Raw genomic sequence first — 20,556 nt, forward strand, 5'->3', positions numbered from 1 at the left:
CACTTTCTGTTTTTTTCCAATGCATAACTGCAATAGTATGTTGCCTTTCAAGGCAGCAAGTCATTTAAGACTCATTGAATCAGCAAAGAGTGGTGACATCAAAGCCTTCTTCTAACACAGCAGCATTACACGCTTGTTTTAGGTGAGCTTGCTGACAACCTAGTAACACACCTGTGTGTCATACCTTACATGCCACAGCCTGGCAAGCACAAACTGCATCAGTTTAACCAGAGATGGAAATATGCATAAACTTTAAGTGTGAACAGAGGCTCTCTCTGGTCAAGAGCAATGGAGCCTTCAGTGCCGCTGGGAGCCTGACCACTTGGGCTGCAGTCACATGCTTGTGAAATCAGGTAGAGACTTTTCAGCAGGGCCTGTTGCAATGGCACAAGGGGTAATGCTTTTAAACTAGAAGAGGGGAGATTCAGGCTAATGTGAGGAAAATGTTTTTTACAGCAGGGGTGTTAAAACACTAGCATAGGTTGCCCAGAGAGGTGGTGGATGCATCATCCCTGGGAGACATTCAAGGCCAGGCTGGATGTGGTTCTGGGAAACCTGATCTAGTTGAAGATGTCCCTGCTCATTGCAGAGGGGTTGGACCAGAAGACCTTTGAAGGTCCCTTCCAACCCAAACTATTCTATGATTTTAAGATATTAAATTCTGTCTTCCCTTGTGCTCTCAATCCCCCTGCGCACACAACCCTCAGCCACTGCACTTCACCAAAGACCACTCACTGCACAATGAAAAGAAAATCAGTGTCTTCATAGCATGCTGGCTGAGTCCATACCTAGAGGTCAAGATGAAGTCCATTATATTATTTCTATTCTAGATACTCACACAGCCTTATTTATGGTAGCATCTGAGCAGACTTGTAAAGCTGAGGTATGCAGAAGCTGAGTGACTTGCCCAGGGCCTCTCAGCAAGCAGTTGACAGAGCAGGGATTGAATGCCTGGGTCTCCCAAAGGCCAGAAGAGTTGCCATGACTGGCCCACCCTACTGCATTATCTCAAAACACTACAAAGCTCCCCAGTCCATGTAACACTGAAGCAGAGCATGAGAACTGCAGATCTTATTTAGATGACAGCATTCAGGAAGCACACTCTGGTTCCATAATTAAGCAATAAGGAATAATAAGCAGTATAGCAAACATGGAGTAATCACAATCTTTTGGTTGTGAAGTGCTTCAAATGCCCTTGGGGAATTATTATCTCCTGATAACTACAGACTCTCTGTTGTTGCCTTACTCTTAATAAAAAAACAAAGATGCATCTGGCAGTTTTGAACAATAGTTTAGAGAGAGATGCTTGCAAAGGGACAATTATCCCATGCTACTTTGAAAATACTTGCAATGAACACAAATATATCTTGGTTACTGCAACACAGATGTAAGAATGTGCGGCGACACAGGGTGAACACATACCCTTCCAAGACTTTTAGAACTGGTGGTAAAAAGAGGCATGCTGCTGAGGGGACTTGCAAAAGCCCTTGCTGTTTGTGCTGACAAGGTAGCAGTGATAAAATAGTACATAATCAGATGTGCATATAGTCCCATTAGCAAGTCATCTTTCTGGTTTATGAGTATCTAAAATAAGGGTCTTAAGATTCACACACATTAGCCTGACTAGGGGCAACCAGGTTATCAACCCTCTGAAAATAAGAGGCAAGGCAAGATGTAAAAGGCTAATGTAGCAGCTAATTCTTGTTAGCTGAGTCATGGTAATAGTCCACTTACATGTTCTTATCCTACTTCAGTGGAAAGATAAAATAAATTCCCTGCCAGCTTAACTTTGCTGTTGAGAAGAAGAGAATATGAAACTGCACCAACGCACTTTAGCAGTAGCTCACCAAGTACCTTTAACTCCATCACACGTGACTACACTGCCAGACCACTTGGTTAAGTGCCTACATATGTTTTCACATGCCTATGTCTAAGCTATTGCTTTGAAAAATACTAGCTTATAACTTGGTGTTTTGTGAACTGCCTATTTTTTGCAATTCTTTTTGGAAAAGTGCCTGCACAAAGAGGGAGTTGGGAGGGGGAGAAAGAAATCACATCATAGGGCTCCACATCTAATGTCTGTTTACAAATCAGACAATTTTTCTAATGACCCATCCTATCATCTCAGCTTGGTTTCCAAGACCCAGAATGGATGCTTCCTCTCTTGTATATCACCTCTGGTAACAGGCATTCTGCGGTCCAAATGATGCCCTTAGGAACACTTACGCATGCACACAAAGGGACAAATTATTAAGTTCATACTAATGCAAAATTCCCTGTAGATGATGGCTGAAAGAATTCAGTATTGCTGAATTATGCATGGCTCACTAATGCACCATTATAGTGTCTACCACAAGTCTCCATAGATTACTATTACTTAATTAGTATTAGTTTCCTGTATGTTCATTTAAAATGTGTTTCTTCAGAAGATTCAACAGAAAGACCCATACTATCTTCTGTTCCTTGGCTATATGGCATGGGCTTTTACTATTTTTAAAGCATTTCTTCCAATCCAGTCTCTATTTGGTACAGTGAAAGAGAAGGCAATTGTCATGTGCTTCAGGCTCAAAGGCCACAGCTGGAATCATTGTCAATAGGGGTCCTTTGCTTTAGGCTTCAAACCACACTAAACTGCAGGTGGAAATATGCCCCCAGTCCCCTCTCATATTGCCCAACAGAGGTTGTTTTGGGAGATACCAGGTTGCAGGAGCAGTTCAGGCAATTACACGCTGCTGGAAGAGCCATTAGCTCTTAGCTCTGAGCTTTAAGATGCGTCTATCCCATCAGCTACCAATATACCTGAAGAGTAAGAGGAAGGAAGTAGCAGAACCACAATCAACTGAAAAAGCATGAAGACTGTGCTACTGGTGAACACTGCTACAGCACCTGTATAAATTCTAGTGGAAATGTTCCACAGCATGCATGGAGGCACAGAGCCACAGACCTGCCTCCTCTCATGGCCACCACCATCTCCACAATTACACAGCGGCTACCTATAAAAAAAGGCAGTCACATCTTTCAACACCTCTTCGCTGAAAAGACAGTGATGGCTGAATTCTGCAAATTGCCCTAATGTCCAAAAGACTTCATTTGCATAAAAAAGCTAAATGTTATAAAATAACACATTGTCTCTTTACAGGAATATGGATGTGGCCAGGGGGTAAAAGGGGGATGGTGACTTTCTCTGCTTTGGCAGAGTATTAGTGTCCCACATACAGCAGCTAAAGACATGCTGAGGGTTTGAAAAGGAACCACAACATTCATTCTCATTGCTTTACCAGTAACACAGAAGTTGCTGCTAAAACAGGTTGTTGCTCCTTTATGAAGCAACATAAAGGCTGGCCTCTTCTTACAGATTAAATGAAGGCACTCAGGTTCCCAGCGCTGAGCCAAATGCTGGGTGAAAAAGTAAAATGCTGTGGGAGAAAGCAGACTTGATTTTCAATCTCACCCTTTAAGCTCCCTTTACAAATACTCAATTGCATTGCACCATTTACTTGTTCACACTTAAACTAATCTAAACAATGACAAACTATCCTAAACTGTGATATAATTAAAACAGCACTGATCTAGGTCAGGCTTTTTCCCTCTTGGCATTCTTGGTTTTGGATCAATACATCTCAGTCTCTCAAAATGTTGTCCAGTACATGACATATTACAGACTAAGGCTGAACCCCTGATATATCTACCAGTAATAGCACTACAATTTGGAAGAAAATAATAAATATGCATGACTGCTTAGAATCACGGTACTACATGCTATATTACATACCATGTTTTAGCAGACACATTTAGCTTTTTGCTTTTTAATGTTGATAGCAACTTCAAAACAAATACGTTAACATTAAAACTCAGGTATGCTTACATATTGCCTATTAGCTTGTAACAAAATTACTCAAATTGAAGAAATAGCTGTTTAAAATCCACTTGGAAATACTCCAGGCTGAACAAAGTAAGTAGGAAATCAGACTACTTTATCAAGATGGTGCTGTGAATTTTAAACATTAAAAAAAAAACAACCAAACATAATGCAGCCAAAATCATGATACTTCAATGTCATTTTGAGTGTTTTTTCAACACCTCATGATAAAAGCAGTTTAAGATTCTGTTCTGACTCTAACCCAGAAAAAGGCAGGATTGATTTTTGCAATTTGAAAGTCATGTCTTAATGCCACAGACAGAATCTGCCCAGCATCCAGCCTCTTTGTCATGCAGAGGTCAGACAGCATGGGCCCTTCTTCCGCACTGTTCCCTACACAAAAAAAGGCAGCTGGCAAAGATGGAGGCTTCAGTACTGGGGGCATTTCCAGCACCCAAGGCATTTCCTGAGAGCACTTTGTGGCCAGTGTCAGGGTACCAGATCTCACCAGACTCAGCTATGATGTGTTTATTTTCCTCTGACTTTTACAAATCAGGTAGAATAGGTTACTTAGGGGCTGAATATTCCATTTTCAGTGATCATCCAATTACTACGAAAACGTTAGGAACTTTTAGTTTACTTTTTATGATACTTTAAAGTCTTCAATACAATCGACTTACAAGCACATAGAATCTGTCATGGACTTCCTAGGCACAGGCGTTGGGCATTCTCCTGATGCAACAAATATCCAAAGGGTAACAATCTGGAAGGCCTTACCTACACATTTGGGAGCGTAGTAAAATGGCAAACTGGGACAGTTTTAAAAGGTAATGATCTTACCCACAGCTCCTGCCTCCCAGAAGCTTTTGCCCCTCAGAATGTTTCCTTCTTCTTTCCCCACCTCAATAATTTGACATTAGGCAAAATTGCAGGAGCCCATCCACGTAGGCTGCAGCGCAGGTGAGAACTCCCAGGTACTGGCAGATGCTTTCACCACTGTCAGTAGGGTTGTTTTACAAGGTTTCCAGCTCTTCAGGTAGCCTGAATACCAAAAAGCCTGCCAGTCCTCTTCAATAAAAAAACAGGTAAAACCCCTGACTGTGCAGCCACACTGCAAGCAGCAGGGCACCTCTCTGCTGGGGTCAAGGAAAGACACATTTCTGGCTTTTTAATAAATCTTTTTTTCCCCCACTGTATTATTAATGATGCTTACATGGCAAAACTAACAATTTTATTTCAAAGGGATGCTTTATGAAGGCATGTGGCTGATAAATTCAGTCAGACTTTTCTGGCATAACAATCTACTGAGCACTACTTTAAAAAATGAAGGAAATCAAAAAGACCCTTAAGCACCATCAAAAATAGGCAGCACCTCATAAAAAGGTATTTAATATGCTGGGGCATTGTTTCTCTACCTCCATTTATCAACAGCCTGTGTGCTGATCTGGTCACAGAGTGCAATCATGGCAAGCATCTCAAACCAAAAGTACCAAAATAATGAAACAACCGCCTGGGTTTTGGTTAAAAATAATTGAAACTGATATAGAAATGCACATTTTGTTAGCTGACTGGCAAATGAAAATATATGATGATATTTCATTCTTCAAATCTGCATTTTATATATAGGTTTTATATTTTAAAAAACCTACACTAAATATATATTATCATTTTGTACTTTGGCATTCCACTCTTTTTATTGAAATACTGTGAACGAAAGAAATTGAGTATCAATCTCTCTTTGTGTTAGATGTATATGTATCCTCATAGGTATTTAGTGGAAACTTATTAAATGTCACTATTCATTGAGACAGTACATTTTATGTCTTATGGGGGGAAAAAAAAAAAAAATCTAAAGTTTGTAGCTTTGCATGGCAGTATTTCAGAGCCTCACTTTGTTACCAACGGCTTCTTCATTCACACTTACAAGTTCAGAAATGGAAGTGGTCAAGCAAAAGATTACCTGTGTTTTACCACGTTGTCACTTGCCAAACTGTAGTGGTAGTGATGGTGTCACCATCACGCTGGCAAGCATAATCACCTGGTCTGCAGCTTTCCATCTGTAATCCGAAGTTTCTGACATAAATAGCAAAAAGCTGCAGAACCATCTCCCCATGTGAGCTAGGTCCTAAACATGCTCTGTTCAGGTTGTACAGAGCATAACAGTATGCAAAGCTACCCAAGGCTGCACTCCAAAGAAACACACACTTGATGTGGACAGACCCCGCCCCAGTGAAAGAAAAGCCTTGTAAGATCCACACTGTTAACTATGACTTCTAACAATATCTAAATTGGTATTAATATTTTCTGTAGTGACTCCAGTTGTTCAGCAGCAGGGAGTGGGATCATAAGACAGAGAATCATAGATTCAACTGGGTTGGAAAAGACCTTTAAGATCATCAAGTCCAATCATTACCCCAGCACTGCCACATCCATCACTAAACCATGTCAGTAAGGGCCTTGTTTACACAGTTTGTGAACACTTCCAGGGATGGTGATTCCACCACTGCCCTGAGCAGCCTGTTCCAAAGCCTGACCACCCTTTCAGTGAACAAATTGTTCCATGTTTTGTGTTTCATATTAAAAAAAAAAATAAAATATGCAAATTTAAACATGATCTGTGGGGGTTTTGGTTTTAACAGCATTCACTTTTAATTAAGTAAATTTTGGTCATGCCGTGAGACTAAAAATCAGTAAGTTTAAAAACTTGTCATGTGGCTCTTCCTCCCCTCCCTGCCTCCAATAGTGAGTGATGTGTACTTTTCAATAAAGCAGCTGCTTTTCACAGAAACTGAATCACAGCAGAAGTTACATGGAATTATGTGTTCAGCATTTCTCCACATCAGATCACAAACAAAGGTATCTAATAAGTATTTACACTGGAAAACACTGGAATATAGCAGTGTTGCGGATCCCTTATCTATCCAACTAAGCACAGTGTTTACTTTGCTAGGTATTTTCGGCAGAGTGCTTTAAGGCCTGCAGACATCAGCCCAAAGCAAAACCACATTGTCTCCATTTAATTACCTACCTTTTCAAACCTACTGTGATCAAAATGACTGAGTTAAACAAAATGGTTACTAGTAACAGGGGACCATTGTTAATCAGCAAGATAGGGTGGGTGTATGTGCGTAAGTTCAGACGGAAAAGATGAAAAGATGCTGCTGCATGCTGTTTGCTTCTCCAATGTGAATTTATAAAGGAGAGTGAAAGTGCAGTATCAAGTGAATTAGCAAGAATTAAAAGGATCAAAATCCCAGGAACCAATGAAGTCTAAGAAAGATGGAAAATGGATTCAGCCCTAAAAAGATAAAATTATTTAACAACTTATTAAAACAGTTCATCATTGTAATTAAAATCCAAGTGCCTAGAAAAAAGTGGCACAAGAAAGGTAATTATTTATGAGGAGGCTTTAAAAAGCCATTTATTGTGAATTTGGGAGAGAATCAGCCTGGAAGAGTTGGTAGTAAAACGAAATTGTTTGTTTATTCATAAAACTTATTTTGGTCTAGCATACCACTAAGAAACCCTAACATCTGCTCAATGGCAGCTGTAAGTAACATTAGGAACACTCAGCCAATTTATATCTTTCCTTTTTATTAAAAAATAAACAGGTCTTTTTAAATTATTCACTAGTAAATTAACATAAAAATCAGTGCTGCAGCAACTCGCATTTTGTGGAAAGGAGTCTGTGGGCTTTGCATGACTGTGATGATCTGAAACTTTCCACATTTCACTGACTACTTTACTCTTTATGTGATGTCCCACCTAATTTAGCAAATGAAAATGTAGAAAACCTACAAGCCATACTGAAGTCATGGCCATGAATAACACATTGCTGATACCTCAAATGCCACATTAGTCGCCTCCTTCCAACTTGAACGGATTCTATACTTACCTTCCCTTGCCTTCTGCCATTTAAAAATTCCACTCTAATAATCTCAGATCCTCTCCTGCCTCTCTCTTTCACGAACCAGACATTAGACAATAACCTGAACTGGCAGAACCTTTCTCTGACTTATTTCTGAGAAATAAGATGCAGCTGAGTTACTAATTAATAGTTATTTGTTCTCATCTGCAGCAATAGACTGCACAGTGCTCTGCATGTTCCTGCGTTTCTTCAGGCAGTAAAAAAGGAACAGGAGCACTTCAAACCTAAAGGCTTCTCTTTACCCCTCACTAACACCATTTTATTTTATTTTTTTTACTTAATCTCTTTTGAACATTTTAACAGAAAAATATATTACTTTCTTCCCATGTTTCTCTCCTGCCTTTGGTTCTTACTTTCTAAAACAAGCAAGTCCCTGCAAAAGAACTTGCCAAGAAGTTGTTCAAAAGCATGTTTACTTTACTAGGATTTTTTTGGTTTACCTCTAAGTAACAAACCAGCATTTCTGCAGCACACGCTGGAGACTGCTAGTTTAAAGGTAAGTGAGCTGTAATTCTAACCCAGGCTCTGGAAATTGCTGAAAATGGCATCAGTATAACAGTACAGGGTCCATCCATCTGAAATTCCTGGAACAGCTTGCCTTGAAGCTGCAACCATGCTGCAAATGGCAACCAAGCAAACTGCTGAGAAGCTAAATTTGCTTATACCCAGAGTAGATGCAAACACAGCACCTGATTACAACACAGATGTAACCAGCTAGCTATCAACATCATGCATATGGTATCATGTTATCAAAGCTCTACCTGAAAATGCTATCCCTCTTCTTACTGGGGACTAGAAGTCATGAGAATCATGGCATCCCTTTCCATCACACTGCACCAAGCTCCTTTCTCATCTTTCATTTCAAGCTCCATTTATGTGTAAGGCATTGTATTTCCTTTGAGCTTTCTACACATCCAATTTCCAGGACCAGTGGTAAGGAGGCTTTTTAAGATATATGTTTCATAATTTCGCACTGCATAATTTAATTTTATAAATTTAATGTGCTGCACAGAATACGAAACACTGTCATCCATTTCCTTTGTGGTCCCTTAGAGATGAATTTACAAATCTCTTGATAAACCCCAAGACTTCGCTTCTGCAATGTTTGGGATTGGCTGGTAAATTGGACATTGGATTGGCAGTGTAACTGCAAAGATGATGGAAGGAAGACTTTTTGCTTAAGAAAAAGTCCTGGCATCATGAAGGAGGAATCTTTTCAACATCTTAGATTTAGGGAGAACTTAACTTGAGAAATCAGCTGCAGTTCTACACTGCAGGGAAATCACTTTATAGCACAAATGCCAGAGGGGAAGAAACATCAAAGGTGCAAGTGACAATCAGACGTCAGGTCCCCGCTGACTTGCTGGGAAGACTATGGACTTGCTGTCATCTTTGTCTTTGAAAAAGTTCTCTCAAAAGCAGGACTATTACAGATAGGTCTGGGAAAGCTACTGTCTCTGGTAACTATAAAATAAGCATAGTCAGAAACTAGAAATTGTCTTATCTGAGAGATGTTGAAATTAAAACCTTCATTTTCAGAAAAAGATTTTTTTTTTTTAAATATATAAATCAGGAACATTTCCCAGGGGATGAAATCCCAGAGTATAGTACCAAAGAAGGAACATCTTCCGTTCTTTTCTGTGTCTTCCTAACACAGTTTGCACTTTGCCAACACAAATCAAAAGACTGCAGAAAGCCTGGAAGGCAGGCTTCAAGTAACTCGGGTACCTACTAAGGAAGTTCAAGTCCCTTGTGCAACTCGACAAAAGTACAGCAAGCAACCATGAAGACAAGCTGGGAAAAGCCATGAAGCTCTCTTCCGAACACATCATGATGCAACCTGGCAGTCAGCTTGGGTATTCAGCCTGTTCTTCTGCTCTTAATAATGTAACACTGAAATACAGTGTTAGCACCATTAGGACTTAACTGTTAAAAGTTAGTGGATCATAGAATAGTTAGGATGTCTTTATATTGATCTCTATGTGTTTTAACATCTAGTTTATCATAGTAAACTATCCATAACCTCCTTATGCCAAACTTCTTGTTTCACACGACTAATTTTTGTCCCACTTTTGTGTCTCAATATGTATTTCACTTATGTTTGTGTCCATGTCTTGTAATGGTGTTTTGTTTTTCACTGTACTCCTGCTCCTTATGATTAAATGTGCTTATTCAAATGAGTGTCCATACTGTTTTAAAATAACCTATTGCTGTTCAGGATCACATAACCTAACATATATTTTCATTCAACATCTCTCTTTAGAAGGCTAATTTTACATTTCTGCTGTCATGAGCATATACCTGCAAACTACATAGGCACAATCACTAGGCCATGGCACCTTAAAAATCAACAAAAAAAGTCCAGGTCCTACAACCCTAGAATCATGCTTAGTTTATTTCTACATCTACATTAAGTTTCTGTTAAGGGGTTGGATTTTCTAACTGGTTCCTACTTGCTATCTCTTAAAAGATACTTTAATATTTCATAAGCCAATTTTGTATAATTGATAGATACAGTAAATTAAATATTTATTTTTATTTTTCACTGGTTTAGTAGAATTTAACACCTGCTGTTGCCAGAATAAAAAAAAAAAAACAAAAACCCTGAAAAGTCAGAGAAATAAACAGTACCCTGTACATCTATTGGTTTTACATAATATTTCCATGTTTTAAAATTGCATTTTCTCAAACCATTACCTTCCATACCAGAGCTTCACAGAAGCAAAGTTTTTTGCTAGGAAGCTGTGTTATTTTGATGGCATGTTTGACTAGAACTATTCACTGTGCAATGATTCCTGAGCCTGAGGTGATATGAAACTTCAGAAGTTTTAACTCAAATTCTAACAAATTATTTAACATAGAAACAAGGTTTCATTCATGGGGAAAATTAACGCAAGGAGGGGGTGCTTTCTCACCTCTCTGCATCACTTGTTATAAATTGAAAGTATACCATTTAGATATTCTTTAATTAACATGCTTTGTAAAGATCTTGAATATCAGTAAAAGAAAAATGCTATTCAGGCATTTAGAATAGTTTGTTAATAGAAGGTTAATCCCTCTCAATGGTATGTTATGCTGTCAGTACATGCCGCCTCATTGTAATCTACTATTTCACAGCCAGTTTCAAAGATTGAAGCATAAAGAATAGCCACTTTCTTACAGGTTAAACAGCAGAAATATGCAGATTAGGGTTCAAACCCTTCTCTAAGACCCAGTGACAAGTCCTAGGATTTCTGGGGACTCCTCTCATCTATGATTTCATGTTGTCACACACAGCTCCTTCCAGTTTGCTCAGTGCAGGGGGATAACCAAAGCGCAGCAAGGCACACGGGAGGCACAGCAGAACACTTTCATTTAAAAGAACATTTAGTGGGGTGCTATGAAAACAGCTGAAGGGAACTGACCTCCCTGCTGCTGCTAGCAGTGCTGGTCAATCAGGCAGTGCACAACACCATCACCACAGAGTACCAGAAGCTGTGCCAGCTTCCACCTCCACTGTAACTCCCAGGGCTGGTTGAACTAGTAAATCAGAGTCAGCAGCTCCCACCAGAAGAATTCCATACTTCCTCTTGCTCCATTTCCCAATTTCAATCGTGACTAAGGGTATTCATTCTTCCTACACAGACATGAAAAACTTGCCTTTTAATGAGAGGAACATATTTCTGCTTATATCTTAATTTACTAGATCTCACAGAGGTCCTATAAAATGCGCAATGTTAATTTTACTTACAGAAAAATAGAGAATTTAACAGAATTGTCAAAGGTGATGATACCTTTGTCATTCTGCTACCTCAAACAATCCTACCCATCTTCTGGCTTCCTGACTTAACTCAATATTCTTCTGGTGAGAAGTGCTTGGAAATAGCACTGTTTCCATTTGTAAATGAGTATGGTGGAGGGAGAAAGCCGAATGATGTGGGTAACACAAAATCAAACAGATACAGAGCTGACAAATGTGTTCTGTTTCAGACTTTTATTTCTTCTCTGACTTCAGTAGAGAGTGTATCTCGCTATTTTCTGATTACAGAAGAATACCAGTAATAGATTAGACCTTTCAAAAAATTAGCAAATTGAGTTGCCAGGCATCCTGGTATGACAAACATGAACAGCTCCAGATAACTATCTCCCTACAGATATGGCTGTATAGGCTAGTGCACAGTTCAGCAAGCACATAAATAAATGCATAACAAACAGGGCATTGCATGCATGTCTGGGTTTCTAGCTTAACAAACTGCAAACAAATAAGGCTTTACCATATACACTCTCTTCTCCCTTCACAGACTCTTTGTATCTTTTCTTTCCCCAACACCCCTGTTTCCCTTACCTATTACTTCTCTTCTCCACTTACCCATACAGAGTTCTGTTGCTCTTTTGACTCTACTGAACAGACTTTTCATTAGAGCCTGCTGCAGTGTTTCTCAACCACTTTCTGTTCCTTCACTTCTGATTCCCTATACATACATTATTGAGTTCCAGGCAGATTTTAAAGTCTCATTTTGCATTCCTTCAAGGTCTGCTTTACTCAAGCCCAACATTTTTTTTTTTTCTGTTACAGCTCTTTGTATGGACTCTCATCAGTAATTCAAACCTGAGGATATTGTGATTGCATTGTTAGAACTTTTCAACTCCAAGCTTATCTATCATGCCTACATTATTTCTAGTGATTAGCTGCAGTATCACTGTTAGGCTTGTAGGCAATAACATCATTTAAGGGAGCAGCCTTGTTCTGCCTTACTGAACATTCAGCTTTCTGCATTTTTATACCACCAGCTTTTTTATTTCCCCCCATTCTGTAGCAGAGTAAATGAAGTCACTTGTTCCTGCAGAGACTTCTTTTAGAGTGATTGTATTTAAGACCATCAATCTTTTGATGTAACTCTTAATTCAATAACTTTTTAGTCCGTAATATCATTCAAAATTTTGAGACAGACTGTGTCACTCTGACCTGCTCTGTATCTTGATTTTCCACAGTGCTTTGTGCTTATTCCTTGCTCTAAGCTTTCACTAATGTTAACCAGAGCTCTGAAATGCATAACAACCACAGACTATGCAGAATGAAGGACTTCTGCTGCAGCAGAAAGTTATCACCTACTAGTATAATTCTATAGCACTAATTACTGTCCTGATGAGCCTCTTACAGCAACCAACTGCAAGCACTTCTATATATTCAAGACAATAACCAAGGCTACATTCCTAAAATGACACAACACTGCATCTGCATGATGCAAAGTGCTGAAGTAGTACAAACTATGCAAGTTCAAATTTATCTAAAAATTCTGAAGGAATGGGCAAATCTTTGGACAAATGAGATATTGTCTGCATGCATGCAGACAGAAAGAGAGCTGACATAAACATCTTTTTATGCACTCTCAGTAAACCGACAGAAATTCAGAAATGTGCTCATCATGCCCACGCTTGATCTAATCTGTACTGCCAGAAGATCACAGCCAAAAAAAATTGGGATTATTCTCTACCATTTGACAACGCAGGTGGGAGAACTCTCTGAACTGTGCTTTGTTCTCTGAAGACGAGCAGTCAGATCCAAGAATACACTGAACTGTAACATACTCCTTCCCCTGCCAGTGAGTGCAGCTCAGCCAAGCTGGAAGAGCAGGCAAGCCCCATCACACCTTGGATTCATGCTGACTTCTGCTTGGTTGGAAGGAAAGAGGAAACATCCACCAGGCTCTGACCAAGAAAGCCTTGGTCATTAGTCAGGCAGTAAATCCTCTTTCCACATATTCAGAAGAGTAAGACTTACTAGTTTGTCCCCAGTCCTATAGTGGACCTTCAGACTAGAGCTCAATAGCATCTGTCACCCCAGAAAGCACTCAGCAACAGTTCACATCTGTAGAAAGAAGCTGACAATTTTGACCCAGTCTGCTTTTAAAAGATGATAGCCACACGTTCACCCTGATTTCTGATGGATCTTTCACAGGGTAAAGTATACCTTTTACCTGTAAACTCAACACGGTTGGATTTGAAACATGTAAAATAAGACACAAATTGAAATCTTGTTTTATATGTGTTACCAAGCCTCCTCCCTTGGTTTGCCTTTCATTTGGAAATGCTCTGGCTCTACTAATTGACTGAATTAGTATCAAATTACATCTGAAGTTGTAAGCACATACTTAAATCAATACATAATATAACTCACATGCCATTAAGGGGACCCTCGACTTTTGGATTGAGAGTGGGATTTAAAGCCAGGAACTCAAAACTGATCTCAGCTTGACTTTTGACTTGTCTATTATTATCTTTGTTCCATACTTTACAGGCCAATTGTAAGATTTACTCTGCTAATGTCAGTATGTGCTTTGAAGATCCAAAGTGCTATGTAAGTGCAAAGTACTATCACTTATTCAGCAGTCTTGTTTCCTACATTGGTCACATTTGCACAAAGCATGCCTAGCTTTTCAATCAAATTTTGCTAGGTTTTGCTAGTCCTTTCTTCTCTTTCATTTTTCATGAAACATTTGCTTAGTAGAAGTTTTGGATCATGGCAGTTCACATCCAGCAGCAGGGAAATCATCCCTTGCAAATGGTGTCTAGCATGTTTACAGCCACACCACCTAGTCCTGCTTGAAGCAAATCTTCACAAGACAGTGCTCAAAACAACAGCTACAGTATCTTAGAATTTGTCTTCCCATTATTCATACTAAAAATGGATCTGCACCAGTGTTAAGTACAGTATAAAAACCTTATTTAGAGCTGAGGTAATGCTTGGTATAGCCAGGCATTACTTTGCAAATTTTCAAACCACAGTTCTTGGACTCTGTCTTCTTACAATCATTAAACTGTGATAGCTTTTCTTAATTCAGGAATAGGCTTTTGTGCAGTGGAATATTCCAGGAAACCTCTTCATGCAGTACTGCCATGTCCCGAGTTTTCTTTAGGGGAAACTTGCAGCACTGCTCTCTACTTCAAGAGACAAAGACTGGATACTACAGCTTTCAGCCAGTCTCTCTGAATCCAGCACAAGGCCAGCCCATTTGCAACTTTAAGATTTGGTAAGTTTTGCTATGAAAATGATAAGTGTGTATTAACTGGAACCACTTCTGTAAAGAGGGATGAAGCCTGGAATACCTGATAGCAGGCTCTCTAGAGAACTGCAAGATACGGCTTTTCTTAACTATTTGGCTATATTATTTCTGTTCACTTTGGAATGAACAGTATCAAACATCTAAAAAAGTTTCTGCTCACACATTTAATGTGGTTTAGTTTTCTTCTTCTAGACTATCAGCATCAGAGACCTTATTGCCTCAGCCATCTCCTGCAACTTTTTGCAGGGCTTTTTGTGCTAGAGACTTTACAAGTTAGTTTGGTTTAGCACTAATTCATGCCCTTTCTGAGTTCAATTTTTACATTAGTCAGTACAGCTTACAATTTATTTGACTAACTGCTTAATGACCTATGAAAAAAAATTGTCTTAAACCCATAGATTTAGTAGAGCTGCAGAAGAACATGCATCACTCCTTCATGGTCTTTCCACAGGTACTTGTTTCAATATATATATAATGAAAGCAAATACCTTTTATGTGTCACTCTGTTCCCCTTAGCTTTTCAAAGCCTGATGTAAAAGGAGCTGTACCATCAAGAGCAGCTTTCACAGTCAGAATTACTCAGATTAAGTTTTCACTTTTAAAGCAAAGTACATTTACATAACCACGTCTTCCACCTCTCTCCCAGTCTACATATCCTAATTAATATGAATTGTTACACAGGACAATAAAGATTTTGTAATTAGGTAATATGGTTAAAATATGATTTTCCAAAATAAAAACCTTATATATGACTCTGATATGCAATTAAGTCATCCACATCCTTACTGAAACGCTCCTTTCCCACTGCAAGCTCATCGTACTTCTCTTGCTTGCCGGGCTTCCCTGGTGGTTTCCGATGTTTGTGTCAGAAAATAGAAGTTAAAAAAGTTTTACCTCTCGCAAGAGAACTGTGCACAAGACCTGCTTGGGTTTTTTTTTTTAAGACACTGCAACAAAGAAACAGAATAGTTACCACTGGTATGGTGCTGTCAAGCACTCACATTTGTGTTCCTTAGGACTGTTTACTCCAAGAGGCTACAAAGATACAGAGTTGATGTGGCACACACAAGTATACACCAGACAGTGAAAACCATTGATTAGCTTGCTCTGCTCCTTGTCTGGAAGCTGTTGGGTAGAGTCAAAGTTGCCATTTCCCTTAAGATGCTCATAAACCACCATCAAGACTTCAAAAAGCTCAAGAAATGGCAGTGGACATTATAAACCAATGACCAAAATCCCCCTGATTCAATACTGAGATTTTCTTTTGATCAGCCTTCTGAAAAGAGTGTGCACCTTTGGCAGTGACACAGAGCCACTGATGTGCAATCCTACCTGGCATTATGTCCTCCTTAGCACTGCAAGAATTATTCTTGCAAGATGAGTCACTGTCCTTAGAGGGCTGTCAGCCTCTTTCACTCAGAAATAGGTTCTTAAATATTCCAGAAGAAATTTATCATATGTCAGTCAAGGTATGGTTAAGAGAAATTAAGGGAACTGTGTGCCTGCTCCCATTCTGATGTCTTTCTCCTTACAGTACTGTGCCAGACAAGGAAGAAAAAGTCATCATGTTACTTTGGAGATAAATTTCAGGTACAGGAGTAACCAAAAGCCACTGCTTCACATACAGGTAAACTACTCTCATACCTTCCTTTGAAGCAACACTTTCTTGCAGGCACAAGCATTAACGTATTGTACTCAGGCATGTTGTGCAAAGCACCATTTCTACAGCTGGCTTCTACCTCCAGAGCACTGGTGGGATCTGCACATCTGACTGGGCTCAGCCTCACTCGCTGATGTACAGTGAATGGCTTCTGCTGAGTCCTGTAAGGGCTATGACTCAGAGTACAGCTGTCTGCCTACAGAAGCAGCGTGTGCAATCTGCTCCGAATACAAGCGCATGGGCACACCACCCCAGCCTGAGCATGGTCCTTAATGTTCTTTTTAAATCCCAGCCAGTGCAGAGGTGCACATTTTCTGACCTTTTACCATCCCTTTTCAAATCAGTGATCTGTGCAGCTGGCCTCATGTCCAGAGGCTGAACCCCTACCTGCTACCTGAATCAGACTAAATGAAATATGCTGTGGGTCCCACCACATACCGGTAATTCCTCAAGACAGCACAAGGAAGACTATACAAATTTTGGCAAGTTATTTGGGAGAGGAGACATCTGGATTGTATTCCCTGTTCAGTTGCTTTGTGCAAAGCAGAGCAACTTTATTGGGAGGGACTGAGATCCTTAACAGCAAATACACTGTAAAACTGACCTCTGTCTGGAAGAACTTGAGTCAGAGAGACCAAGTCAGAGACCAAGTCCCAGACGTCCCAGGCAAGCTCTAGAGCTACTGATAAATCAGCACTGTGTTACTCTCTCAGTCTTCTGAGTCTTACAAATAAGACGTGCAGGAAATACATACATTTTATATACATGTTGCGATACATCTGCGGCTTTGTGCTCCAGGAACTAGGTGAATGTGTGCATGTTCAGCAAGGGCAACATAAACATCTGTAAGAATTTTGTGCTCCCTATATAATAGGCTTACATTAAAACAGCTGAAGGACTGCACACCATGCCTTCAGTTGCACTGGCACAATCACACGCAAGGCAAGGCTGTAAAACAGATTATTGAGGCTGTGACCATTTAAAAAAAAACAAAACAACACATTACCAACCAATCACAACAAGCAAACAGCAAACTAATTAACCCTTTTCTAAAGTAATTTTCAACTACATTGCTTTGAAAACTCAGTTTACAACACAGCATGATGAGCATTTCTAACAGCCCAGCTGAAGGAACAGCAAATTTTGGTGTAAAGGACAGGCACAATTGGCCAGAGACAGCAAAAAATTCTAAAGCCAGTTTTGCAGTTGAATCCATTATATTGTGTAACTAACTTCTGCATATAAAACCAATTGCTAGGGTCAGGTTTATCAGAGTTGTTACTTTTTTATCTTCAGATAAAAGTTGCCAGGGCCTGCCATATCCATAAAATCATCTGTTTTTTTGTCTTTCTTTCTTTCTTCCTTTCTTCAAAGTCATAGCTCCAGTTGAAAAAATATATAGATACTAAAGCTACAATTTAAAAGTACTGTGACAAATTACTTCCTCCCCAAGATGCTACAAATATAAAAATCAAACAAAATTCAACTGGAATTTGAAGTTCTCAGCAGTTCTGACAAGTTAGTCTGAAAATCTGACCCTCAATACATGCATGTAGGGCATCAACAAACTCTTATTTTTATACCTACCCACAAAGAAAAAGCAAGACACTGAAATAAAGAAATTACTGCATATATTCAGATGGATAAGTATCTTGCAAAACGAATAACTATGCAAGGAAAATCATTAACAATAGAGCCATCTGCTGTATTTCAAAAAAACTACACCAGCAAAGAATCTGAAAACGTTAAAATGCTTTACAACCTGAGTTTTTCACTACTGCATGTTAATAATAACTGATCGTTATGATTACTACATCAGTTTAAGTTACAGCAAATGTGTATTTCTTCTACCTCTTCTAATTAAAACCAATATTTACTGGCATAATACTGATCCTCTGTATCTAATGATACCAATTGACATTGTAGCTGAGCACGTAAATGCCTGAAATGCTTCCCCTTTCATTTGAAGTAAGCACAGTGGTGTGTAAGGAGACAATGAGGTCAGTAGCAAGTTGAATATTTATTTAAATACTGACAAGACACTAGATTATATTTTCTTGCTCTAAAATAAGAAAAAAATTCAGGGATGAAGAGTTTATAGTAGGAAAAAAAGAATCAACACGAAAATTAGGGTACGTTTAGAAGACAGACTAACCCAAGTGTTTCTAGTATATCTTTACATTTCTTTCTATTAATACACTTGAAGAGTCCTGTTTCAAACACAGTGGAAGAAGCAGGTGCCTAGAACAGAGCCGAAAGAATGTAGCCATATCAACCAATTCCCAGTTTTGCATTAACACACATCCCTAAAATCCTGGTTAAACAAGGGAAAATTGTACCAGCACAGACCCAAAGATGCAGAGATTATATTGTTGTAAATCTGGGCTCAAGTAGGTGCTTTGCTACATTCAGTGGCAGTAGCTATGCAAAAAAGTAATTCCTACAAGCAATACATAGCCCCTAAAAACTCCATCATGCTCATAGGAATGTGTTTCTTGGCTGAAAGGTTCAGAATAAAGGCAGACAGACTTCTAAATATTGGGTCAGATGTAACCGAGTTTTCAAAGACAGGAAGACTGGACACCTTTTGAAGTGCCAATTAATTGTTGATAGTGAGTGCCACTGATTTTGAGCATTCCAGTTAAAACCAGTTATATCCTAGCCCATCCAAGTGCCTGATGGAGCATGTGGTGTTCTCCCCCTTACTGCATTTCCAGTACAGCTGGTTTCTCAAACCACACTCTAATAAGGGTGGTTAGCAGAAATGATTGTAAACCAGAAGAGAGAGCTGTCAGCATGAATCTTCACAGGAAAATTCCCTCTCCATTTAAAATAAGCTTATGACGTATCTACCTACGCCACATCTGTAGCTCACCACTGTTGCTTAGATAATACATGTATCTGCCCCAAATATATGTGTCCTTATTAAATATACCAAGGATCAGATATTTTACAACAAATATTACTCATTCCACAAATTTTGTCGCCGTTTTAGATGTTATTTAGCATTTGATGCAGTTTTTGTAGGTTATACTAAAAAAAAGAAAAATACTTCATTACTATACCTGCAACTTCAGCAATTGCTGCATAATAGTTTTATTTTCTACTTTGGGCAAAACTAAACTTTCACACCTAGAATTTTTTAAGCTTCATAAATAATATAGCAAAGACATTCTTAGCTTAAAAAGAAAACATCATATATTTACCTGCCATCATAGCTATCATACTGGCTTTGTAGACATTAGCAAGAGACCCCAGTTCACCCGTTGATAAGATTGTTTTCATACGAGCTTCTCCACAGGCTTCACGGCACTGACGGATCTCCTCGTAGAGACCTGCGGATAAAAGCGTGTGAAAATGATCAAAGTTGCCTGAGAGACATTTTCAAGTATGGCTGTAATTTCCACTTCTGGATTAATTTCCAATCTTATAATTAGTCATAGCACTCAAGAACTTAAGTTTTGTAAGTTCAATAAATTACATGACTGGAGGTAATTAACAATGCCACACAGTTTCAGACTTAACTTAATAGCTATTAATGTCAGTTCTCTCAAAACTAAGAATGTGCACAGTATGCCAAACACTCATGAATACATCAGGAGTAAAAAATGCTGTGATAGTCAGGATTGATTTTAGAATAGCTTTTTCAGCAATAAATGTTAGTACATTGAATTAGTACTCGGGGACAGCTGTGTTTTCCTGTCCACACCATGTCATCACACTCCTTTAGCCACATTTGCCAAAGGGCTCAGCCTAAAAGACCCCAAAGGTGTGACCAAGTTGTCTAATTACAAACATTACAGCCATGTAAAATGCCACAACATATTTCCCTTGGCTTCCCCCTGCCACTCCTGGAGGCTCCACATCTCCATTCAGTTTCCTAACTTTCCACCTGGTACCATAGGACCATCTCATGAACTCTGATGATGGAGCTTGATGCCTGTGTTTAGGCATCTGAATCCCACTTTTTAAGGTTTTTGAAAATAAAAACTTCCTGAAAAAACAATCAGTGTGGCCTGCTAATATCCCTGGTGAAGAGAGACTGAGGCCTGGGATCACACCTCAA

The 20,556-nt window shown here is 39.1% G+C and overlaps 1 protein-coding gene across 2 annotated transcripts in view; it reads right to left on the reverse strand.

The window, feature by feature from the left end:
• Window positions 1–20,556, reverse strand: part of DERA (deoxyribose-phosphate aldolase) — a 53,437-nt gene that overhangs the window by 9,356 nt on the left and 23,525 nt on the right. For both annotated transcript variants that reach the window (XM_057427994.1, XM_057427993.1), the window contains one exon: window positions 19,697–19,825. In XM_057427994.1, the coding sequence (XP_057283977.1) occupies window positions 19,697–19,825 (129 nt within the window). The remainder of the gene's footprint in view (window positions 1–19,696; window positions 19,826–20,556) is intronic.

Source organism: Pezoporus wallicus, unplaced genomic scaffold (genome assembly GCF_028554395.1).
Source record: "Pezoporus wallicus isolate ANWC-B61680 ecotype Strahan unplaced genomic scaffold, APGP_CSIRO_Pwel_v1 contig_2908, whole genome shotgun sequence".
Taxonomy (NCBI): domain Eukaryota; kingdom Metazoa; phylum Chordata; class Aves; order Psittaciformes; family Psittacidae; genus Pezoporus; species Pezoporus wallicus.